The sequence below is a fragment of the Alexandromys fortis genome, unplaced genomic scaffold (genome assembly GCF_014885135.2).
Source record: "Alexandromys fortis isolate MF-2015 unplaced genomic scaffold, M_Fortis_MF-2015_v1.1 scaffold_15, whole genome shotgun sequence".
Classification (NCBI taxonomy): domain Eukaryota; kingdom Metazoa; phylum Chordata; class Mammalia; order Rodentia; family Cricetidae; genus Alexandromys; species Alexandromys fortis.
The window spans coordinates 3,395,477-3,421,215 of record NW_026067911.1 but is presented as its reverse complement, the minus strand read 5'-3'; the positions used below and the strand labels follow the sequence as shown (position 1 = coordinate 3,421,215).

At 45.9% G+C, this 25,739-nt stretch overlaps 2 protein-coding genes across 4 annotated transcripts in view; one reads left to right on the top strand and one right to left on the bottom strand.

Annotated features, from left to right (window-relative positions):
• The window catches only part of Pik3ca (phosphatidylinositol-4,5-bisphosphate 3-kinase catalytic subunit alpha), a 79,018-nt gene extending 75,365 nt beyond the window's left edge, over positions 1 to 3,653 (top strand). For 2 of the 3 annotated variants that reach the window (XM_050138263.1, XM_050138264.1), the window contains exon 21: positions 514 to 2,038. In XM_050138263.1, coding sequence (XP_049994220.1) covers positions 514 to 784 — 271 coding nt within the window. In that variant the 3' untranslated portion in view covers positions 785 to 2,038. Of the gene's footprint in view, positions 1 to 513; positions 2,039 to 2,878 lie in introns of those variants that run through there. The other variant, XR_007591018.1, reaches the window with a different exon arrangement.
• Positions 1,026 to 20,775, bottom strand: Kcnmb3 (potassium calcium-activated channel subfamily M regulatory beta subunit 3). Its single transcript, XM_050138270.1, has 4 exons — positions 20,438 to 20,775; positions 16,836 to 17,009; positions 11,895 to 12,093; positions 1,026 to 10,646 (listed from the first exon to the last, which is right to left on the bottom strand). Exons 1-4 carry the CDS (start codon positions 20,497 to 20,499, stop codon positions 10,230 to 10,232), a joined length of 852 nt encoding a protein of 283 aa, XP_049994227.1. The 5' UTR covers positions 20,500 to 20,775; the 3' UTR covers positions 1,026 to 10,229.
• Positions 20,776 to 25,739: the final 4,964 nt, after the last annotated feature.

Here is a 25,739-nt window from a genome sequence, read left to right as displayed (position 1 = left end):
GACCTACAAAGAAAGTAACCCTAAAACCTTAGGACACACTGAAATTAATGACTATTATTAAAGTAATTAACTTTATCTTGTCAAAAACATGTAGTGTGGTTAGGACGTGGGTTTTGGTCCTAACTGGAGGAAAGCTGGCAAACTGTTAACTCTTATGCATGCTTATTCTTTTTCCTGCCACCTTGTGCTACATTGTTAGTCTGTCTTAGATTTCAAAAGGTTTTTTTAAGATTCTGTTCTGTGTATAAGTCAGTGCCCAAACCCTTGAGATGTTACTTTAGTATAGACCAGTTCAGGCATTTGATAAATACTAAACCGCAGTGTTCCAAGCAGTATGTCAGGTGCTTGGCAGGCAATAAAGTACTTATGCAAGAGTACACATTCTAGAATGGTGTGAGCCAGGGGAGCGGGGAGAGGAATAGTAGTTTTTAGACCTTCACCCAAGGCAAGTGTGCTAATTCTGTGAAGTCAGTACTAGTTCGTGCACTGACCAAATGTTCTTCCCACTTGCAGGTTTCAGGAGATGTGTTATAAGGCTTACCTAGCCATTCGGCAGCATGCCAATCTCTTCATCAACCTTTTCTCAATGATGCTTGGCTCTGGAATGCCAGAACTGCAGTCTTTTGATGACATTGCGTATATTCGAAAGACTCTAGCCTTAGACAAAACTGAGCAAGAGGCTTTGGAGTATTTCACCAAACAAATGAATGACGCACATCACGGCGGCTGGACGACAAAAATGGATTGGATCTTCCACACCATCAAGCAGCATGCCTTGAACTGAGATGGGAGCTGGGAACTGCAAGCTGGCGCATTGTTTCTCCACTGCATGGCAGTGAGTGACAACAGGCAGATGGTGGCACGGGGATGGCACAGTCAGGAACAACATGCTCTATAATTGAAACACTGTACACGCAAACAGGGTTCGATAGCACTAAACTAGTTCATCTCAGAATCCAGCTTTAGAATAACGAGCAATTTCATGTTATGCCTTAAGTCCAAAAAAAGGTAAACTTTGAAGATTGTTTGTATCTTTTTTTAAAAAAACAAAACAAAACAAAAATCCCCAAAATACATACAAATGATGGAGACGAAAAGAGAATGCTGTTCCGTTTGTCTTGCCAGGGTTCTGTTTACAATGTGGACAAAACCGAGGCTGTGACTGCTTTAGGTCTGAGTCAGCTGGAGTTTATATTAAGTAAATGAAATTGGAGAAGAATGGAAATGCTTATTTTCCCGTTGCTGTTCAGACTTACGGTTTGAAGTGGGGTTTGACTCCCGGCTTACTGACGAACAACACTTGGGGTGATGGGGCTCGCTTTTTGCTCTGAACACACAGCCCTTTGATGGACTTGGTCTCTCCCCCTGTGGTTTGGAAAGCAGTCACAAGTGACAACCTGCAGACAGCTGTGTTCTTGTTGGGTTTTGGTTTTTGTTGTTTTTTTCTGGACAGTATTTACAAGGATCTGACTTATTTCCTAGGGAAATTCTGGGCTGGCATCAAGTACAGCAGTGATCTAGAGGAGGCCAGCAGGGCTCCTGTTTCTGACCTGTACAGTATTCACTTTGAGCTGATTGTTTCTCCTTTGCAATTGAACTGAGTACTTTTTTTCATGCATGTTTTCCAGAAAATAGAAGTGAGTATTAATGTTATTAAAAAGATTATTTTTTTTTATTAAAGGCTATTTATATTATAGAAACTATCATTAATATATATTCTTTATTTACATAATCTGTCCCATAGTCATGCATTGTTTTGCACCCCAAATTTTTTATCGTTGGTAACAGCATGGTTAGCTTTTCTCTTGGTCTGTAGATGAGGCTCAGGCACTATTCCATTTATCCAGATCCCCCTGTATGACTCCCTAAGAACGGGTTGAGCTGCACATGCTTTCCTTCCACTGCTGTCCGTTTTCACCCGAGGCCCTCATCGTCCATCCATCTATAGTTGAGAATGGCACAACCCTCTGAAACCAGTTACTAGATGAATACAAAGTAGACTATCATCCTGACTCTTAAGCCCTCTACTGAGGACTGGTCATGAATGACTTTTATATTATGAGAGACTAGAAACCATGAATTTTTTTACCTTCGTAAGCTATGTATTCATATCTCAATGATAAAAGTAAGGACATTAACCCATTTTACTATCATGTCCCATTTCAAAGTGGTCAGGTCTCACTCCAACTTCATTATTACATCCCACACAGAGTGCGTTATTGAGCATTTTGAAATCATCCATCTAAGATGTAGGGCTAATGTTAGTGGTCACTCTAGATTTCTACCCAGTGTTTGAATGATTCCTGTCCTAGAAAATAGCTTTAGCAGATGTTCAGATGCCACACCAAAAAAAGAAAAAAAGAAAAAAAGCGAAAAAAAAGAATAAATAAAAAGAAAAAAAAGAAAAAATGTGCAATAATTTCCTGACAGTTCCTAGCTTAGGCGTGTTCCTGGAGAGCCTCTTTATGAAGAGTGCACACTGTACACTCTAGAACAACAGCATCCCTTTGAAGCGCTCGTCTGTGATGTCAGACACCTAGAGTAGAAGTTTTGAATAGTAAATGGGACTCTAATAAAAATACTCTTAATATCTGGCTATTTTAGAACCCTTAAAGGGCATAATTATTGAAGATTTAGGTACTTCACTAAAGCATGTATATATTATTGCCAACAAGAAAACCTGAAGATTAGGGGAACTTAGTTCTGTAAACTGTCTTGGAATAGTTAATCAGAATTTAAACTGTTTTTAAGCAGAAAACCAGATAGATTCTTTTGCAGATATAGAAAACTTCCTAACTTATTTACTTGGCATTTAACACTTTGTGTTACTTAGATATGCAGTTGCTAGGTACTAACATCCCATTCTTTTCTATATCAGGGATTATTACAGTCAAACTCAGTGACATGGTACAAATCTACAGCTCTGATGGTGGAAACTGAAGAATTACAAAAAGAACTGTGTTTTCCTGAGTGCCAAAACAAAAACAAAAAACAAAAGCCGTGAGCCTCCTTGCACAAAATTGGTAGTTTTTGCCTTTTTTTCCTGCATTAGTTCAAGTAGTTACCACCTTCTAGAGTCTCTGCACAATTAAAACACAACCACATAGCTTATTATGCCATTGACAACCACATTAATTGTACTGATAGAAAATCTATGTTCTATAAAGGATATATATAAAGAAAGAAAGGAGAATGATTTGTATTAAAAAAAAGACAAAGGACTAAAATTCAAATCGAAACTGGGGTGATGAGAATCTGTTTTCAGCAAGCAATAATGTGCCACTCCCAGGTGCTTGAGAATCAGAAGGACCTGCGGAGCAATCACCTCTGTAAATGGCTATCCTTGTCATTGAATATTGTGTCAATCTTGACTTTGGCTCCATAATCTCACTAAGTCACTTGAGGATGTTTCGTCAGTGATTATTTCTGGAAGGAAAGAAAGCAAACCTAAAGAAACTACACTGTAGCAAGAAGTAACTTCCGTCATGCTTTCACTTCTTACCATCGCAGCGATGCGAGACCTTTAGTTGGAAGATTTTTAGACTGCTGTTAATTTGAAATCTGTTCATCTTACTGTGGAGTTTGATTTGTCTGTTTGTTTGCTTTCTGTTTGTTTTTAAAGATGTTTCTAATTAGAGTTTTTACAAGAAGAATGGAATCTGGTTGCTATTTTATCGTAGAACCTGAGACTTTGTGGTTCTTCGTGTCCTCTGTAAAACTTGGTGTCAGAGTCATCAGACTTAAGGTTGTCCCTTCTACTCTGCTTTATATTACTGCCCATCAGGAAATGGGAGCCTGGGGAATATATAATGAATTGTAAAATATTTTAATGTGTAACTTTTTCAACTGTGAAACTGACTATTGGTTTTTTTTTTTTTTTTGATGAAAACAGCTGCTGATAAAGTATTTTGTGTAAAGTGTAGTTCTTATTAATCAGGAAATAATTACTTGGTTAGATGTATATGTCCCCTTGAACTTTATCTTAAACTGGTTGGTAATCATCATAGGTAGCGCACAGCCCATGTGTGTTCTGTGCCCATCAGGAGATGAATGGCATTACAGAAAAGATGAGGAGCCTATCTTAAGGGTACAGTGGAAACCTCACAGCACATGAACCTCGGGTCGTTCCTTAGCATACTTTTTGTCAATTTGTTTGATTTGTAGTTTGGTCACAAGTCCATGCCTGCCAGCTCTTAGGAGAAATGTAATTTCCAGCAATATGTTACACCTAGTATGTTAATCTTTTCTGAATGTTAGAGTGTCCACTTATTTCTATGTCCCTGCAAACTGCAGACCTGGGCTGGACCCACACACTCAAGAATCCACCTTAAGAGTTATTCTGATGTCCATGACATCGCCAAAGCAGCAAGTTCAAAGGCGGTTTGTGGATTTGGGGGCTGTGCTGCTTCTGCTCCAGATGTTTGGGGAGGGGGATGATGGAGGGGTCTGAGCAGGGGAAGCTCGGAGGGGCTGGAAGTTATGGGGATGATTTGCACATACTAGAATCACATCCAGCTCGGAATTTGGAAGGCTGATCTCAATCTTGACAGCATCTTTAATTAGTGACTCTTGGTGGCAGAGCAGTACAGCTGAGCTGTTGTAAACAGAAAAAAAGCATTGCAGTGAGTAAGACTGAGCCGATCTGTGTCATGCCCTGGGCAGCCTTTATCTCCAAAGGCTCATAAGGGGGGTAAGCTAAGTTGCCATTCTGTGCCTCAGGTCTCACAACACAGAGACTCTGTAGGGCTCTGCCATTTTTATATTTGCAAGTCAGACTTGGCATACCTTACAGCTCAGGAGTGCTAAAATTTCATGACTCCAAAGCCATACAGTCAGGGCAGCCTGTGATGCTAGTTCTTGAGTCTGGCATCCACAGCTCGGTTACTCTCTTACTGTTTTGTTAGCACAGGCTAACACATAGAAAAAGGTTCTAAAGTTCAGAAGGGCCTTGAGGTTATTAGGAGTCCCCCAGGCTGTAGTGGCACTCTTGAATGAGTCTGTGTGGAATCTTCATTTGGTGGAGGTTGTGCACCTCCGTCTTACTATGTAGTGCCTTTTCTTTTGCTTGGCTTTTGGGTATGGTGGGTCTCAGCTGTGGGAATGGAACTGGAAGGGGATTCTCTCTCAGGTATCAGAAAAAAAGTGTTTGGCGGGCAGAATTAAAATGAATCTCATAGTGTACTCATAGGCTGATTTTCACTGCTAACGATAGACTCCATTCTTCATCTTACTAAATAAAAAAAGAAAAAACATTTTATAAGCCAAGAAGACTTTGTTTAGCCTCATCTAATGTGTCACAGTAATAATGGTGTGGCAGAATGATGTGTATTTCTAGGTGTTGTTTTTTGTGGATCTAGTTTAGCAAGGAGGCAGACAACCTGCAGTGTTTCCTCTTGAAGTATGGGAATGTGGCTCAGTTGTTGGAGGGCCTGACAAGTTTGCATGGAGTCCTGGGCCTGAGCCTCAGCACTGTATAAAAGGAATGATGGCACTCCCCTGTAACCCCAGCACTAGGGAGGTCGAGGCAGGAAGATCACAAGTTCAAGGTCATCCTCAGCTGCATTAGTAAGTTCAGAGCCATCCTAGGATATTTGGTCTCTAAAACTTTTGAGTATGAATTTTCAAATGTAGTTATTTCTGTTGGTTCATAAGAAAAAAAATAGTCAGGTTTTATGTATGTTCTTAAGACTGTCTGGGAAAAGTAGCTTTTATCTGATTTCTAGGAATGTTTTTGATTATGGAACCCAAAGGAATTTGTTGTGGTGATGGTACTTTTTTAGGGTTTTGTCATTTGGTGGCACAAAGTCTTAACTGTCTAGCCCAGGCTGCCCTCACACTTAAGATCCTCTAGTCTTAGCTCCACAGCGCTGAGGATACAGATGATGCACCCCTCTCCCCCCAGGCTCCATAGCACTGAGGATACAGGTGATGCACCCCTCTCCCCCCAGGCTCCATAGCACTGAGGATACAGGTGATATGCACCCCCTCTCCCCCCAGGCTCCAAGAATCCAGGTTTCAAATGCAGTTGATGGTTTTGTTATCATTCAGTCTTTGGACTTAGCTTGGTTAAATAAAATCTAAAAGAATGCATTGCTTTCAAATATAATACTTTAATACCTTGGAATAAAGCACTACAAAAAGATGACTGCACACCACTTGTGCGAGGAACTTGTCCCTCCCTTCTCAGCCAGATGGTTTCTCTCCATTTTGTTCAGTCAGTGAGTTGAGGTTCTGTGTAAGAGGAACTAGTTAGAAACATTCTTTCTGGGCAGCACTTGGAAGGCAGAGGTAGGCACATCTCTCTGAGTTTGAGGCCAGTCCGGTCTACAGTTCCAGGCCAGCCAGGGCTTACACAGAAAGAAGAGACGTTGTTAGTGTTCTTGTAATCCTTGCCTTAGAAGTACTCAGCACAACGAAGCTCCATTTGCTTCTTACTTAGAACTGCTGTTCTCAACCTCTGGGTCGCGACCCCTTTGGGATCAGATGCCCCTTTCACAGGGGTCGCCTAAGACTAGAAAACACAGACGTGTGTTATGATTCATAGCAATAGAAAAATTACAGGATAAAGTATCAAAATTATTTTACGGTTGGGGGTCACCACAACATGAGGAACTATATATATTAAAGGGTCACAACACTAGGAAGGTTGAGAACCACTGGCTTAGAATATAGACAGCTGCACTTCACTAAACTGGAGACCTCTTCTGCCATACTGTTCCCAGCAAGGAGTTCAGCCTGTGACTGCACTGGCTGCGCTAATCACCACTGTCAATGTCCGCTTGTCCCTAACTGCACAGTCTGTACCATCATGTTCATTAAAGAAGAAAGAAAACTTACCTTGTGTCCAAATGGTGCTTAGCATGTGGTGTAAGCCAAGAGCTGTGAGAATCCCTCTTGCTGTCTCTCTTCAAAGGCAAACTAGTGTTGCTATGAATGGAGTTGTTAGATTTGAGTTTGCTACGTAATTACTACGAATATTTGATTGAAAAACCTTGAGTCAAGCCAGGCATGGTGGCATTCCCAGCACTTGGAAGGAGAGGCAGGAGGATCTCTGTGAGTTCAAGATCAGCCTGGTCTACAAAGCAGGTTCCAGGACAGTCACGGCTGTTATACAGAGAAACCCTGTCTAGAAGAAAAAGAAAACTCAAATTTTTTTTCTGCCCTGGCATTAAGTACTAGAGAAACGAATGTTGCTCTCTCTGAAGCATCAAGGAGTATTCCTACATCCCTTGGCTAGTATGCTAGCGGTCACAGTATCACCCGGTGATAGAGCATGTGTGCTGTAGTGCATAAGGCTTTAGGTTCAGTTCTCAGTAGTAAAAACAAGAAAAATTGAGACCTGAGTACTTGTGGTTCAAGCTGATATTTACATACATAGGAGTAGGTGTGAGTATATGTGTGGAAATGGGTAGGAAATGGACCGTTTTCTTAGGTCTGTTAGGAACTAGAGTCTGTACATGAAGTCAGTGTAGAAGCAAACTGTTTTGCCCCCTGCCCATTATAAACGGTGCCGAAGGTAAGCTGCCTTTGGTAACGACATGAGCATCGATGCTTCCTGCTTCCACAGTAAGCCTGCTGCTGCTTTAATTTACTGGACTGCTGAATGGCTTGAGCTTCAAATTGACTCTTCTCCAGCTTCATGTCTGTCTTCCCGGGGATGGTCCAGTAGTCACTGCTTGGGAAACCTCTGGGGAAACACACCTGACACTTCTATGTTGAGCATGGTGGGGGAAGCACAAAACTGTGCATTGGTAATTTGGAAGTCCAGTTCACTAGGAAATGGATTTGAGATTTATCTTTAATTTGAGAAAATGACAATCTCCATTTACAGTTTTCTTGGACATGCATAGTTGTGTATTTCATTCTGGGGAGGTTTGGTATACAACATAGTATTCCCAGCCTTTACACAGCAGATCAGTTAACCAAGGGACGAGGGCGGGGAAGCAGAGGGACACCTCTCAGAGTTTACCTGCTTGCCACTGCCACCAAGCGTGACCGAGTAGGCTGCTGCAGCTCAGCACAAGGGTTTCACAGCTACTCTCCATTAATTCTTAGTTATCCAAAACTAAGCTTGCTATTTCACACACCCCGTCTTTATGCCTGGAGATCATCAAAAGACACATTTCCCGAATCCCACCCCGAGAAGCTATGGATGGAAGGAAAGCCCACAGCAGGGAGAAGGTGAGACACCAAGACTCATTGCCTATAGCTGTCACTCTGCTGGCTTAGCCACTTTGCTAACTGGTGACTTGAATTTACGAACACGCTTTAAACTGGCTTAGAATCAGGTGTGACTTGGATTCCATCAACACCTCAAAAGTGGTTTCAAAAGTCTCAATTTGTTGTCTACAGTGAAGGGTGTTCATTTTTGTGTGTGGAACTGTAAAGATGCGTTGAGGTGCTTTGGAAAAACAGTGAGCTCCTCAGCTCATATGCTCATCTTAAGCTGGAAGGCCTTGCTGGAAGTCTTGTGACATTTATATAGTCACCTTGTTTGACTTTTTTTTTTTTTTTTTTTTTTTTGGTTTTTTGAGACAGGGTTTTTCTGTTGCTTTGGAGCCTGTCCTGGAACTAGCTCTGTAGACCAGGCTGGTCTCGAACTCACAGAGATCCGCCTGCCTCTGCCTCCCGAGTGCTGGGATTAAAGGCGTGCGGCACCAACGCCCGGCCTTTTTTTTTAACTTTTATGTATATGAGTCTTTTGCCTGTATCACACTTGTGTAGTGGCTGCAAAGGCCAGAAGAGGGTATTAGATATCCTGGATCTGACATTACAGATGGTTGTGAGCCATCTTGTGGGTGCTAGGAAGCAAGAGTTCTTTTTTTGTTGTTTGTTTCTTTGTTTTGTTTTTCTAGACAGGGATTCTCTGTGTAGCTACGACTGTCCTCGACCAAGCTGGCCTTTGGCTCTTGACCAAACTCAAGAGATTGACCTGCCTCTGCCTCCCAGGTTCTGGGATTAAAGGCGTACATCACCACCACCCAGCAGAAGTAAGCATTCTTAACTGCTGAGCCCTCCCCCCCCCCCCAGGCCAATTCTGTTAGAGCACTGACTGCCCAAGCAGGACCATTCCACAGTATGCATTATTTGAGGTGGATGTTGGACTTGGGTACAGCTTACTTCACGCTTGTCATTTCTCCCATTCCCACAGAGACTGAAAGGAACTTAGGGAAAGGATAATTAACGGGAAATTCCACAAAGTAAAGAGAGCTGCTTCACGACAAGGTCAAGTACAAGCAAGTGTAAGCTGGGTTTTCTAGGCAGCGGCTTTCTTCTTGGAATGAAGAGTTCAGGAAGAAGGAACTGCTGTAAATGTGGCAGACTTGGGTTTTCGGACATTTTGGGAAGTTTTTAATCTACAGTAAATGAACTGCTGGCTGTGAGTATGTGTATGTATGCTGTCCACATGCCTGCATGCACGTGTTGGTGTGTGGCGACCAGAGCAACTTCAGGTGGCTGTCCTCAGTTGCTGTCCATCTTGGTTTTTGAGGCAGGGTCTCTCATTGACCTGGAGCTCACAGATTTGCTATCTAGCTGTCACCTGTCTCCAGCTCTTCAGTGTTGGGGTTTCAGGTGCAGGTCATGAGGCCTGGCCTGTTTGGTCTTTGTTGTTTTGTCTGCTTGCTTGTTTTGTTTTGTATGTGTCTGAGAAATCAAACTCAGGTTCTCATTTTGCCAACTGAGCCATCTCTCTAGCTCCCAGTACCTTTTTCTATGAGAAATGTTTTCACGTGAACTGCACATGCTGTCACTTGAGTGCCCAACAGATAGACTCAGTGATGGCTTCTTACACGCCTCCCATGCCAGCACATTCCACGGAGAACTGAGGTTACACAGAGAACTGCCTTGAATTTATTTTGCCTCTGAGAAGAAAAGTGCTTCCTGGGCTCATGTGAAGAAGACTTGAAAAAGAGAAACTGTTGAAACTACATGTTTTCAGAATAGATAGAAAACAGTGAGCATCTGAAGACTCATGTGGAAAGCTGTGGGGTCCACCTTTGTCCTTTACACACCAGGTTTGTACGCAGACATGGCTGGTTTTAGTGCTGGGGATCAAATCCAGGGCCTTGTGCATGTTAGGCACATGTTCTATCTGGAAGCTATGGCCCCAGCTAGGTTTTTCTTAGACAAGATCTGTATATAGCCCAAGCTGACTTTGAACCTGATCTTTCTGCAACAGCCTCCCACGTGCTGGGATCACAAGTTTGCTTGACCATACCCCGCACTGCTCAAGTCTTCAGCTGGAGCCTCTCCTGGTGGGAGAGCTGGGGCCGCCTCCTCTGCTCTCTCTTCCCCTGGCTCTGTGCCACACTGCACAGCGAAGCCCTGCGCCTGCCCATGGAAGGTGCTCTGCCTCCTGCCTGAACTCTCAGCACCGCGCTGTACTGTTCACACTGAAGGGACAGATGCTGTGTCAGCCTCACCAAGCCAACAATCAGGGCCCCGCCCAGCAAAGTCAGTAAAGGCCAAAATAAGCAATGAAAAACAACCTTGTGGCCGGACTTCCTCAGGACAACTCCCATCTGGCCGTCGGGACTGTAGAAGCAAGTGAAAGTTTCATTTCTGTGATCGAAGAATTCCTTGATGTCCCGGGCACTGTTGAGCAGATCAGTCCTGTCTCGGTGACACTTGGGCGTGTAAAAGCACTGGGAGGTTGGGGGAGGGAAAAAGCACTCTCAACAGTGGCCAGCAATGAGGGCTGCAGGCTGATGCTGTGCTAAGGGGTCATGGTATAGAGCACAGTCGTCTCACATAGTGTGGAGAGAAGGGAGAGGTTGGCAGCAGGCACAGAATGAAATGACCATGGCTGTTAGCTACTGGGCTTCCATGTTGAGGACACTACAGGAATGTGAGACATGGCGCAAGGGAGATAGCTCAGCAGCAAAGGTGCTGGCTGCCAAGCCTGACCCCTCAGTTCTATTACCAGGATCACATGGTGGAAGGAGAGAACTCATGCCTGTGAGTTATCCTCTGACCTCTATACCCCATGGCATACGTGTCTACACACACACACACACACACACACACACACACACATTTTAGTGTGTGACTTTAGAAATGACTGCATCCAAAATAGAAAACCAGAAATCATTAGATTGTTTAATCACCAGCCACACTAAGTTATAGCATGTCATCTAATAAAACCTTTATAGTTATATGTAACTATGAACTGTAAATCACATGAACCAGTGGTGGAATTTTTCAAACTCTTAAGTTCTTCAGATGTCTTAATAATTACCACAGGGTGGTAGTAGCGCACCCCTTTAATCCCAGGACTCAGGAGGTAGAGGCAGGTGAATCTGTGAGTTCAAGGCCAGCCTGATCTACAGAATGAGTTCCAGGACAGCCAGAGTTACCCAAAGAATTCCTGTCTTTTCATCCCCCCCCCCAAAAAAAAGAATTACCAGCTTGGCTGAAGGAAGACTGAATTCATTCATTCATTCTAACCAGGTATACAGTGGGGAGACACTGCCTGCTTAGGACTTCACACTGAACCAGGAGCTGAAATGTACCTCTCCTGTCCATGTACTCCATTTCTCCAGGACTGCTGCAGCTTCCTCTATCCTGATGAAATACTGTGAACATATTCTGAAGGGACTGGGGCTTTGCTCAGTTGGTGGAGCCCTTGCCTCTCATACACATTCCTGGCTCAATCCTCAGCCACTTCTAACAAGACTTGGTAATCTCAGTACTTGGGAGGCAGAGCTAGATGATTCCAAAGATCAATGTCATTCTTGGCTATATAGCAAGTTTGGGAACATGCCCCACACCCTCCAAAGAAGACAATGTTCGCTAGAAGGAAGCTGGCTTTCCATGGATGGCTTGTGCCCCACCCAGGCCAGTACTATGGAAGGGCAGCAGAGAGAACTCTTGAGTTGTCAGATCCACGTTACCTTGGGGTTGCTTCTGACGGCCTCATCGTCGTAGTGGAGAAGCACTTTCTGGCCTGAGTGGGTGAGATTTACGAACACCTGCAGACAGGGATACCCACCCTGGTCCTGGCAGCTGCCCTCACAGGTGAATGTGAAGTCCAGCCAATCCTCTGCAATGCGCGTGTGGATGGTAGTGCAGTTTGACTCCTCTCTGTTGGAGCTGTGAAATGGAGAGTGTTCTTCTAAGTAAGGGTGTGAGGATTTTAGAGCAGCTGCTGGAAAGTCGAGTTGTGCCTTCTAAGACACAGCTGAGGTGATGGGCCATCCCATACACCAACACAAACATCACATCTTGACCAAGGAATGAATGGCCAAGAGCTAGGTGTCTTCAGCAGCCCTAACACAATCCTGTCAGGCTTCAGACTCGCCCGAAGGAGTTCACTTGTTAGCATCAAGACTGCCCCGTGGATTCCAGGGATTCTCTCCCAGAGATTCTAGCTCAGGAGGTCTGAGCTAAAGCCTGGGAACCTCTATACTAATAGTTAAGATGCAAGTATTAGCCAGGCAGTGGTAGCACACGTTTTTAATCCCAGCATCTGGAGAGGCAGAAGCAAGCAGGATCTCTGTGAGTTCGAGGCAGCCTAGTCTACAGAGTGAGTTCCAGAACAGCCAGGGCTGCACAGTGAAACCCTGTCTCATCTACCCCACCCCCAAAATGCAAGTATTAGGAGAAATTAATTAAGTAAATACCGTTGCTCTAAATACTGAGCCACCAAGAGTCGATGTCCACTGGGAGTCAAAGCTGATTTTATGTCAGTGAACTCCGTAAGGCACCAAGCTACATCCTGCTCATCTTTATGCTCTAGGGAGTGTGGCATGATGGTACATGCTACAAGCTCCATCACATTGGCCTTCGTTACATTTTCTTGAAAAACGCTACTGCGATCTTACCTTGTGTCACATACAGATAATATCTTGGGTATTGTACTAGTTACTTCTTTGTTGCTATGATTAAACCCCATGACCAAAGGCAAGTCAAGGAACCAGGTGGTATTAGCACACGCCTTTAATCCCAGCTCTCAGGAGGCAGAGGCAGGTGAATCTCTGTGAGTTCGAGACCAGCGTGGTATACAAGAGTTAGTTCCAGGACAGGCTCCAAAGCTACACAGAAACTCTGTCTCAAAAAACAACAACAACAGCAAAAGGCAACTCAAAGAAGATAAGAGGGTTTTTTTTTTTTTTTTTTTTTTTTTTTTTTTTTTTTTTGGATTATGGTTCCACAGGGCAGAGTCTATCATAGCAGATGCAGAGGGAGGGGGGACTTGGCAGCATTGGGTGTGAGAAGTTGTCCTGACTGTGATTGATGTTGGAGAACCCAGTCCACTGTGGGTAGCACCATCCCTAGGCAGATCGATTGGACTCTATAGGTAAATTAACGGAGCATGAACAAATGAGCCAGAGAGCAAGCCAGCAAGCAGCATTCTCTTCATGGTTCCTGTCCCCAGATCCCTGTCTTCGGTTCCTGTCCTGACTTCCCTCAATACTAGACTCTGACCTGGAAGTATAATCCAAATAAACTCTTTCCTCCCCTGAGTTGCTTTGGGTCATGATGTTTATCACAGTGACAGAAAGAAAACTAGAGCATTATGGACACCTAGAAGACAAGGCTTCAGGCATGTCTGTAAGGAAGTTTCTAGAAGACCCACACTAACTGAAATTATATCCCATGGGCCGGGGTCCTGGACTGAATAAAGAGAGAAAGACAAACTAACTCACCCTCCTATTGTCTGTACCATCCCATCTTGTTGGCTTGTGCCCTCAGAGTGGCAGGCAAAATGAACACTTTCTTGAGTTGCTTCCCATTAAGTGTTTGGTCACACATGAGAAACGTGACTAACAGAGAATCTGTGGACTCTGCTCCCATGAGCCCCTCTTACACATGGCAAAGTGAGCGGGTCCCTTTACTCCCACTGCTTTTAAAAAATGTCCCTGTCTAGAGTCAGTGCTTCCTACCACACTCTCAGTATCAGTCACAAACAACAGTTCTCCTCCAAAGCAAATGTGACAGCCCGGAGACAGGTGTGTGTGTGTGTGTCAGCATGGACACAGGTGTGTGTGTGTGTGTGTGTGTGTGTGTGTGTGCCAGCCTGGAGACAGGTGTGTGTGTGTCAGCATGGAGACAGGTGTGTGTGTGTGTGTGTGTCAGCCTGGAGACAGGTGTGTATGTGTGTGTGTGTGTGTGTGTGTGTGCCAGCCCGGAGACAGGTGTGTGTGTGCCAGCCTGGAGACAGGTGTGTGTGTGTGTCAGCATGGACACAGGTGTGTGTGTGTGCCAGCCTGGAGACAGGTGTGTGTGTGTGTGTGTGTGTGTGTGTGTGTGTGTCAGTATGGACAAAGGTGTGTGTGTGTGTGTGCCAGCCTGGAGACAGGTGTGTGTGTGTGTGTGTGTGTGTGTGTGTGTCAGCCTGGAGACAGGTGTGTGTGTGTGTGTGTGTCAGCATGGACACAGGTGTGTGTGTGTGCCAGCCTGGAGACAGGTGTGGGTGTGTCAGCAGAGGCCACAGCAAAATGCTGGGGTGGATAACAGGAGGCAGGTTAGGAGGTGGAGGAGCTCAGACCACACAAGCTGAGTCATATGGGCAGCTTCTAGGATCCTCTAGAAGGAGGGACCAGGCACCTCTATGGCACCTAGAAGAGAATTCAGTCCAGCTAACACCGATAGAACTAGGTCAGAGTTCTGCTCTCAAGAGCCGTGAACTGCCATTGCTATGCCACCAAGTGCACAGTGCTCCATTACAGCAGCAACAGAAAGCTATGCAGATGCTCTGGGAATGACACTGTGACTCCAAACCTGAAGAAAAACACGGTCATGGGAAGTAGCCTAAGGAAAATGTTAGGCAAGTGAAAAATTACAGAAATGAAAAAGTACTTGTATTGGGGAGACAGTAAAGGCATTTGCCACATGAAGGCCGGTCACCTCAGTGCAATCCCCAAAATCCACATGGTGGAACTAACTCCTAACTGCAGCTCTCAGCAGGAGTGTGAGGCGCGCGTGCATGCGCACACACTATAAGACAGGAGTGTGGAGCAGACACTATCAGACATGAGTGTGGTACACACACACACACACACACACACACTAATAAGCACATTTTAAATGTGAAAACAAAAGTTCTTTCTGAGCTTCATTCTAGCCTGCTTTTCTGCTTATCTGTTTAAACTCGGCATCTTGAGGTACTTACTATTTTGGAGCTCTGTTTGGATCTGTTGGAATGTAAGTGTGCTGATTGTGATCTGGCTCTCTCACAGGGACCTCAGAGAGCTGCAGTAGAGTGCCACGGCCCCGTGCACCAGGGCCTGAACCCTTGAGACACAACAAGGTGTGTTTAGAGCTTGGGTGTCACTTCACTAGCTCCACGTCTTTTTGACAATGTGCCTCTCCTTTTATTGCTTGAGAATTTCATTCATGCACGCAATGGGTTTGGTCAAAGCCAACACCTTTTGTCTTTCCCATTCCCCTCCCACCTTTCCTCCCGCTTCACGTGCTTGTTGTTTTAACCCACAGAGGCCACTCATCAGTGTGCACAGAGTGTTGGACCATCCAGGGGAACATGGGTAACCTCTCAGGGTGGGGCCCCTGAAGAAACTGACTGCCTCCTGCATCAGCCATCAGTCGCGATAGTTCCTCTGCTAAGGGTGGGGCTCACTCAAGTGTCTCCCATTTGTGCTGGGAGTCTTCTGGCCTGATCTGCAACTCCCGGTCCCTTGGACTGAAAGATGAGGGGTGGAGAGGAAGGTGTGAGTTACCCTAGAAACCTTAACTGCTGTTGGTTAGGGACGGCTCCCTCGGATGGTAAAGTATAACAAGGTGAGACAAAAGTGAACACTGACTGTCCAGGCTGTGTCTTCACGGCTCTCATCAAGCCATTTCCAGAAATACTTAGAAACTAGAACTAACATGAGTTGCAGATTGACCTCAGTTTACGGCAGATAGCCTGCAACCATCTCCCTGACACCTCGCATGTTTAAAGAGCAGTCTAGGGGCTGGACAGATGGCTCCGCAGTTAAGACCACACGCTCCTCTTGCAGAAGACCCAAGTTTGATTCCCAGCACTCATCAGCCAACTCAAAAGCCCCTGAAACTCAACTACCAGGGACCGGACACCCCTGGTTTCCAAGGGCGGAGATACACGCTCATACACATGTTTCATAACAAAAGTCTCAAAAAAACTTCTGAGGTTCTCAGAATGTCTCAGAGGGGATAGGCACCTGCCTCCAAGCCTGAAGCATGACCCCAATCCCTTGGACCCACATGGTTGAGAGAGAGAGCTGACTCCCCAAAGTCGTTTTTTTACATGGCTAGCTGGTACACACTCTCTCTCCCTCCCCCTGAATCTGCCTGTATGTGCACATGTGTATGTGAACACCCATTCCTTCAGCTCACATAGACGTGTGACATGCAGCCCTGTGCCTCTTTAAAGGTGAGGGGAAATGGCTAACAGGAAAAGGAGAGAACACTGAAGAAATACTAAGAGCTACAAATGTCTCCCTTGGAGGTCACACAATCCTTTATGGTGACAAGAATGAGCTGGACTTAGAGCATCCGAGTAGCCAGTGCCGTTAGGGGGCAAGCAGATGTAAGATTCCAGCAAGAGACCTAGCTGAGCAGGAGCAGAGAGAAGTTTCTTCTGCTGGTGTGATACCGGAGAGAAAGCTGGACTGGCATCTCCTAGCAGGGTGTTTTTGTGCTACCAACCACGCCAGTCTCAACTGGCAATGAGACTGTATACAGAAACACATGCAAACTGTGGACGTGGGGTAACTCAGGAATACTTCACAGCACCTTCTGCGCCCCACACTGTGTCCAGCATTGGCAGGCAAGCCCAGGGTGTGCCCAGGAGAATGGACTCCAGTGCCGGGCTGGGCCCATCCGGGAGCTCTGGGTATTGACCTGTGTCTCACCTGAGCATGAAAGGCTTCAACACTGTGGTCCCCAGTAGGAAGAACATCAGCACAGAGGAGACCATCATGGCAATGCCCAGCAGCGTGGCACGGTCCTCTCCCGCGCTTGATGGAAGTTTTGGGTGCACCTTCAGCGGGTCTCCATCGCTTCTGCCTGAAGCTGCAAGTGCTGGCCTTTGGGGGTAAGTCAAGAAGGATGCTGTGTGAGCTTAAGAGAGCTCAGGTGTTTACCATGTGGCCAACCTGAGTCTGGCTCACTAAAGTCATAAACAGCTTCCTGCAATGCCCCAGATCCCACACCCAGAGCTGAGAATGGGCGCCATCAATATAAGCCAATATGATATGTTGTCAAATATTTTTCAGATATAAAAAGCTGGGTGCGGCATAATTTACATTATATTGGCAAATCAGCTTGCTGAAAGTGGACTCTGGGACTCACACCAGGTGGCTCACAACTGCTTCTAACTAGTGTCAGGGAACCCGAGGCCCTCTTTTAGATTTCACAGACTTCACAGACACCTGCATGATAGGTGCTCATACAGACAAGTGGACACATACACAAACACACATACACACAAAACAAACAAAAATAAAACTTTAAGTTCTTTTTTTTTTAAAGGAAGAAGAAAGGGAGGGAAGGAGAAGCTGTAACAAGATTAGGGACCGCTGTGCCTGGTGGCATCTCAGGAGAGCCATCGTATCCACAACTAGAACAGAATCAGTCGCCTGGGTATGGCTCTCGATCATCACCTGGAATGCAGGTTCTGGGCCTGCTTGTCTTTCAGTGGCCTCTACGGCCTTTCTGAGTGTGATTTCTCCATATTCCTAGGAACTCTGCATGGAGAGCACAGCTGCAAAAACCACGTTTACAGTGACCTGGGACAAGAGGTTGCTCTTCTTGCTGCACACCACTGCCGCCCCATCACCTGGGTGAGACAGCATGCCCTTGGTCTGATCTGCTGCTCACAGGTTCAAGGTCCCTCCCCCTCCCCACACCATCCCTCCCTCTTTGAACAAATCCATGCTCCTCTCAACTCTGCCCTGCCTTCGTCTGCCCTGTCCTGGGAGCTGAGATAATCCATTCACAGGGATGTCTGCTGAGTGGTGAGGCCATCACAGTTAGACATGCATCCAGCCACGCAAGCATCTGCTTGCTCTTTTCTGTCTGGTTTTTTTTTTTTTCTTCCTAATGTGGTACTGTTTGCTAACACTTTAAAATCATGACAGCTCTCATTAAAATACTTATTTCTCACTTCTCCAGGTCAGCCTCCATCCATTCCCATTTCAAGCCGAAGAGATGCAGCTCCAAGAGTGGGAACTCAGACCCCCCATTCTGCTGAGAACACTTCTGAAGTTTAGAAGTTAGAGCCAGGCGAAAGTCCCGTGGAAGGAACTGCCAGCTGTGTTTTGCTTTACTTTGCTTTCCTAAAGCATATGCCGTGCTTGATCTCATCCCCTTGCTCCTTCCCGTCTTCTCGCTGCTGGCACTGCAGACTGTGACGGTGGAGAGCCCAGACTGTCCAGGACCCAGTTGCAGAGGGTAACTTTCCCACCAGTCCTGAGCACAGCATCAGTTCCAGTGCGCATGAGCAGGCTAGCTTGCTGGCTGCCTAGCTTTCTGGGCGTGATTGGGACAGGAGCCAGCAGCCTTGCCCTTTGACATGGGAACTGTGTGAGAACTGTTCCTTAAAGACTCACTATAGCTCAGCCACATGCCACAATTCACCTGGCAGGAATTCCCCTGCATTTGTGACTCTGGGCATGAGGCATATTCAACTAGCACCTTCTGGAAATTGGTTTCTGTTTTAAAAAAAAAAAAAAAAAAAAAAGAGGCTTTGGTCATTGTTCTCACCCTCTTCTGGGTGTTTGTTTTTAATTACAAAACTGCTTAACTGTTTGTTCGAAACAGCAGATGAGGTTGAATAAAAGCCACCACCAGGTTCAGGGTGGAGCAAAGAGCACTATCCAGCTCTGCATATCAGGAATGAAAGTGAGATGCAGGGGCATGGGGACAGACTGACTGTCTTCTAAGTCATGAGCAGTGCAGGGACAGACTGACTGTCTTCCATGTCGTGAGCAGTGCGGGGACAGACTGACTGTCTTCCTCATCATAGCAGTGTGGGGACAGACTGACTATCTTCCATGTCATGAGCAGTGTGGGGACAGACTGACTGTCTTCCATGTCGTGAACAGTGCAGGGGACAGACTGGCTGTCTTCCATGTCATGAGCAGGGTGGGGGACAGACTGACCGTCTTCCTTGTCATGAGGAGTGCAGGGACAGACTGACTGTCTTCCTTGTCATGAGCAGCATCTTAACTTTCACGTGCTGGCTTGGTTGCTGCTCAGTCTCCGCCATGCAGAGACTCATAAAAGCATTAGTCCATAGTTCGGAGACTTTCTCTGCTCTGTAGTCTGACCCACCTACCTGCCATCCCCAACCCATCTGCCCCCTTCTTCACGCCCCATCCCAGGAGGGTAGTTAAAGTGAGTGGTGAGCCGATACCAGCTCCTACTAGGAAGCTTCCTGTGGTAGGAGAGCTCGGCCTCAAGGTGTTCCCCTCCCAAGAACATGCCAGCACATCTTTCTTTAATATCTCTTTACTCAAAACCCCGGGCACTGCTCTCCTTTCCTCTGCCCGTTGCTGACTGCTCTGCTGCCCCAGCTCTATGACAGGCATGGGAGCCCCACTTCCCTGAAGCTTAAAACTCTTCTGCTTTGCACACCCTGGGGGAACTGGGGCCCTAAACGATCCTTTTCACTTCCTCCTCTCTGCGGCATAGCTGGGTGGTGCGCACCTGCCACCTCTGCACTGAGGAAGTGGGGGCAGGAAGATCAGGAGTTCAAGGTCAGCCTCAGATAGTTTGCAGTCAAACCTGGGCTACAGGAGACCCTGTCTCAAAAAACAAAAACCAACCAAAGGAACAAACAACGCCCCCAAACTAACAAAACCAAAAATAATAATATAAAAAAGCTAATGTTCACAGGACACACAGTCTTACCTAGTTTAGAGAGTTCAAAGATGGTTTACCCCTGTGCTAGGGCACAGGTGTCACTATTTCAAGATAAGAAGAAGGGTGGCAGGCACCCACAATCTTACAGCTGCCTAGATGGGGAGCTGGCACCCGGGTCTTGGTCTGGACCACCAAGACTTCACCACTGAGACCAAAGGCTAGTGTCATTTCTTCATTCCTTCACACAAAAGGTATTGAGCACTGCCTGAGAGCTGGGATCCAGAGCCCACAGCGCCTGCCTCCATCACCCGTGCTCCAGGTACATCGGTCCATACCTGTAATCCCAGCACTGGGGAACTGGAGGCAGGAAGATCATTCTTAACTGTATAGAGAACTTGGGGCCAGCTAGTCTACCTGGGATCCTGTCTCAAAACGACAACCAAAGGTGGTGGTGGGATGGGGTAGGAGGAATATGGGGGAGGGGTTGGGGAATAAGAGGGTGTAGTTTGCGGGTGCCTGGAGGCATTGCAACCTGGCCTCCTCAAAGCACCTACCAAGCTGAGCCTCCAATCTGAGCCTGTCCGCTAGAAGTGCACATAGCTTGGTTTGGCAAGATGAACTCTAGTGGGAGATTCCGGTGGGGACTTACCTCCCCTGGCGCCTCCGGCCCCCCTGCAGTGTGATTTGGACCGGGATGCTGAAGGGCTGCATGAGGCCTGCGGCTGAACAGAATGGATGCTGCTTGCCCGAGCCGTGCCCTTCTAGAACTCAGGAAGCTCGAGCATCATCAGAAGTGGGGTTCCAGAGGGAGTTCCCAACTCTCTGCTGAGCCACAGCCACCAGGAGCTCTCTCTGGTTCATCCAGAGCTGCAGGACTTGTAGACTTCTCCTAGAGAGGTGGGGACTCGGGCAGTCTGGCTGGGCTGGCAGGCAAAGCGGAGCACTCAGGCACAGACGCTCATGAAGTTACCTGTGCGATTCGGCAGTCAACAAGTCTCCCCCAACATTCCCTGGCACCTGCACCACCTGTCACCTGTGCTTCCTCTGAGGCCACAAGGCGCATTGTCATAGAGACCAAAAGGCTATGGAAAGTCCCGAGCCCTCAGGGACTTGGTGTAATTGGAGACATACCTAACACATTACACATAACAAGAGGAAATGTTCTGTCCCAGACACAGTGCTTTTTTTTTTTTTTCCAAAAATTATGTTAGGGTACAGGTTTAACATAGCCGCTTTTCTGGTTAATTGTCTGTTCTGGTTAAAAGAATTAGCTTTACAACCCTGCAAAATGACTCAGTAGGTAAAGGGTCATTTGGCCAAGACTGGGTGACCTGGGTTCTGTGACCAGACAACAGGAAAAGGTGGAAAGAGAGAGCCAACTCCACACACCTTCACAAACAGATCATGAGCATAATTTTAATCAATTTAATCTTTAAAATTAGCTTTACAGCAGACACAATAACACACACACCTCTATTTCCAGTCAGAAGGTAGAGGCAAGAGGGTCAGAGTTCAGGGCCATCCTCAACTACAGAGAGAGTTTGAGAATGTCCTGTGCTACGTGAGAATTCTATCTCAAAAATCGTCATTACATTTATATCATTTATATCATTACCTGATTTTCCAGAATTTCTGAGACTCGGCGATGGGCTAGAGAATTGGCTCAGTGGTTAAGAGCACTGGCTGCTGTTCCAGAAGACCCAGGTTCAATTTCCAGCACCCATATGGTGCTCACAACCACCTGTACCTCCAGTCTTACGGCATCCAATGCCCTCTTCTGTCCTCTGTGGGCACCAGGCATGCATATGGTACACCAACATACAGCCAGACAAAACATTCATACACATAAAGTTAAACAAAAAAAATAATGAAAAACAAAGCAATATTGTCCCTGGAAGAACAACTTAAATGAGGAAGAATTTAGTTTGGATTTTTGACTTTGACAGTGTGAGACAGTCATCGCTGAGCTGTAGGAGGCACGGAGGTCCTTGTTCTCACAGATAAGCACCAGCAGAACCAAGAACATCAAATACATGGGATTGTCTCTTCAAAGGGGACAAAAACAAGACGTACAACCTGTTTTCTGCCCAGAAGGCTGGGGTGGATGCGGTTAATAGCCTGGTGACCTTTTCAGAATTTGTGTAGCCAAGGCCACCCCACATCCTCCCCCAGACCCTAAACTTGAGATTGTTTTCTCATTTACTCTATAGGAGGTATCTTTATGGAAGACGTCACTTGTACTTTATAAGAAAGTTTCAAAGTAAGCAAGTCTTAAGCTTTGGACACATGGGACTGAGCTCACTATAACCAAGAAACTCTTTCCCAAACTGTGCTGCATTTAAATATGCCTAGAATAAATTACTCGGGTCAGACTCTCAAAGTTGAAGCAACACCAGCATATAGGCTTATACCACCACATATACCAGAGGTAGAAGCAGAGGCAGGTTAATCTCGATGAGTTCGAAGCCAGCCTGGTCTAAATAATGAGTTCTAGGATATTCCGACTATGTAGCGAGATCCTGTCCAAGAAAAAAATGTTAGGACGGCAAGAAGGGAGGCCTGGACAGAAGCCTGCCCACAGGCAAAGCAGAGGATGCTGGGAAAGAGTACGCAGGCCCAGCCATCTGCCTTCCGCTTCAACGGGCACTAGAGTCATCACGCCCTCTAGGTCTGTGGTCAGCACAGCATGCTGTGGCCTCAGCAATGCAGGCCAAGCAGGAACATTTCAGAAAGGGTCTAGTGAGTCAACACATTAGCCAGGACTTTTCGGCCCTCAGTATAACTATGTGCTTGAGCGGAGAAGTTCCTGCCTATCGGACCCTTTTATTCTGGGGGGGGGGGGGGGAGGGACATAAGAAATAGAGGCCCAAGCATGGGTAATCCAAGTACTTGAATGTGCAGAAGAAAGAGAAGCAAACCCAATTGGAGGAAATCATGGGAAACGGCTGCACAAACACACTGAGTTGAGAGCTTAGTGGCAAGGAAAAGCCTACGGAATGGAGAGCAGGCCATAGCTAGGCAGGGGGAAAGACTGGTTGGGAAGAAGAAGCAAACACAAGGTTTCTGTAATCTCTGCACTGGGGAGGCAGAAAACGGGCGAGCAGGAGTCCAAGACTGCCTGGGCAACATGATACCCTGTCTCAAAAGAGGCCCATCCGGTAGTGCCCCACCACTAGAAGGGGTTTACATTAGCTGGGCTCAGCTCCGCTGCTCTCTGTCGTAAAGAGCTGCTGCGGTGTCTCCCTGCGCCCCGCTGAAGTCTGAGTCATCTGTCTTTTTATTCACTGCCCTGGACCCACAGTTGTGAGTCACCGGAGCCAGCTGGTAACCCTTTTTGATCTGCCAGCTTCTTCCTCCCACAGGGCCAGGGCAGGGGCAAGACAGTCACCCCCTGGCTTGGGTTGGTCACAGATTCCGGGGGCTGTGTGGAGTGTGCAGCGGGCTGTCTCTGTGCAAATCAGCTCCCTCCCCTGGAGATGGCAGGGTCACAGCCTGTGTGGAGTTATTAAGGGGATGTATGGAAGAACTTTGGAGAAGTAAACATACAGGAACCTCTTTAGTGAGCCTTGAAGCTAGGAACAGGATGGATTCAAGACAGTCACCCCACCCAACCCCCCACCCCAGGCTCCACCCTCACCTCCCATAAGAGGCCAGATTCCTTTCCCACCGTGAATACTGTGGGTCTCCTTTGACCAAAGCTTAAGGATGATTAATTATAATGATGAAATAAACTTGGTTTATTTTCCAGAGCCACATCTATGACCTTGAAGATCACCCCGTTAATTTTTAACATTGAAACTAGGTCAACTGAGCTGAGTGCATGCCTTTTATCACAGCACTTTGGAGGCAGGGGCAGGGGCAAAGGTAGGTGGATCTCTGTGAGTCTGAGGCTGGCCTAGTTTACATAGTGAGTTCCACAACAGCCAGAGCAAGGAGAGAGACCCTGCCTCTCAGAAAAGAAACAAATAACAAAATCAAATGGGCTTGGTGGTCCATGCCTGTGACCTCAACATCTGGGAGGTAGTCAAGAGAGCATGGTAGTCCATGCCTAGGACCTCAACTTCTGGGAAGTAGTCAAGAGGGTGTGGTGGTCCATGCCTATGACCTCAACATCTGGGAGGTAGTCAATAGGGCATGGTGGTACTTGCCTATGATCTCAACATCTGGGCAACAGAGGCAAGATGGTTGCAGTTGAGGCCAATCTGGGCTACAAAGTATTGAAATTGTAGTGAAATATATAAATTTTAAAATGTATAACTAGCCAGGCGGTGGTGGCACACGCCTTTAATTCCAGTACTTGGGAGGCAGAGGCAGGCCGATCTCTGTGAATTCAAGGCCAGCCTGGTCTACAAGAGCTAGTTCCAGGACAGGCTCCAAAGCTACCATTGCCCAGTTACATAATAAGTTCCAAGCCAATCAGAACTACATAGTGAGAGAACCTGTCTCAAAAAATGTTTTTCTCTTATTTATATTCACTTGCACACGTTTAACAACTATATTTAAAATGTTTATTAAAAATAAAAGTGGGACAGATTCAACACAATGCCCATCAAAATCCCAGCAAAATTCTTCAAAGACAAAAAAAAAAAGGTACTCAATTTCATATGGAAAAGCAAAAAAACCCAAGATAGCCAAAACAATCCTGTACAATAAAAGAACTTCTGGAGGCATCACAATCCCTGACTTCAAACTTTACTACAGAGCTACAGTACTGAAAACAGCCTGGTATTGGCCTAAGAACAGACAGGAGGACCAATGGAACCGAATCGAAGACCTGGATATCAATCCACACGTCTTTGAACACCTGATTTTTGATAAAGAAGTAAAAAATAGTGAGTTCGAGACCAGCCTGGTCTACAGAGCTAGTTCCAGGACAGGCTCCAAAGCCACAGAGAAACCCTGTCTTGAAAAAACAACAACAACAACAACAAAAACAAACAAACAAACAAAAAAAAGTAAAAAATATCAAATGGAAAAAAAAGCATATATAACAACGGGTGCTGGCATAATTGGATATCAACATGTAGAAGAACGAAAATAAACCTATATCTATCACCATGCACAAAACTCAAGTCCACATGGATCAAAGACCTCAACATAAAGCCAGCCACACTGAACTTTATAGACAAGAAAGTGGAAAGTACACATGAACTCATTGGTACAGGAGATCACTTCCTAAATATAACCCCAGCAGCATAGACACTGAGAGAAACAATTAATAAATGGGACCTCCTGAAACTGAAAAGCTCTGTAAAGCAAAGGACACAGTCAACAAGACAAAACGACAGCCTACAGAATGGGAAAAGATCTTCACTAACCGTACATCAGACAGAGGTCTGATCTCCAAAATATACAAAGAACTCAAGAAATTGTACACCAAAAGATCACATAATTCAATAAAAATAATGGAGTACAGACCTAAACAGAGAACTCTCAACAGAGGAATCTAAAATGGCTGAAAGACACTTAAGGAAATATTCAACATCCTTAGTCATCAGAGAAATGCAAATCAAAACAACTCTGAGATTCCATCTTACACGTGTAAGAATGGCCAAGATCAAAAACACTGATGATAACTTATGCTGGAGAGGTTGTGGGGAAAACGGAACACTTCTGCATTGCTGGTGGGAATGCAAGATGGTGCAACCCCTTTGGGTGTCAGTATGGTGATTTCTCAGAAAATTAGGAAACAACCTTCCCCAAGACCAAGTAATACCACTTTTGGGTATATATCCAAAGGATGCTCAATTGTGCCACAAGGACATGTGCTCAACCATGTTCATAGCAGCTTTGTTTGTCATAGCCAGAACCTGGAAACAACCTAAATGCCCCTCAACCAAAGAATGGATAAGGAAAATGTGGTACATTTACACAATGGAGTACTACACAACAGAAAAAAAAATAACGACATCTTGAATTTTGCAGGCAAATGGATGGAGCTAGAAAACATT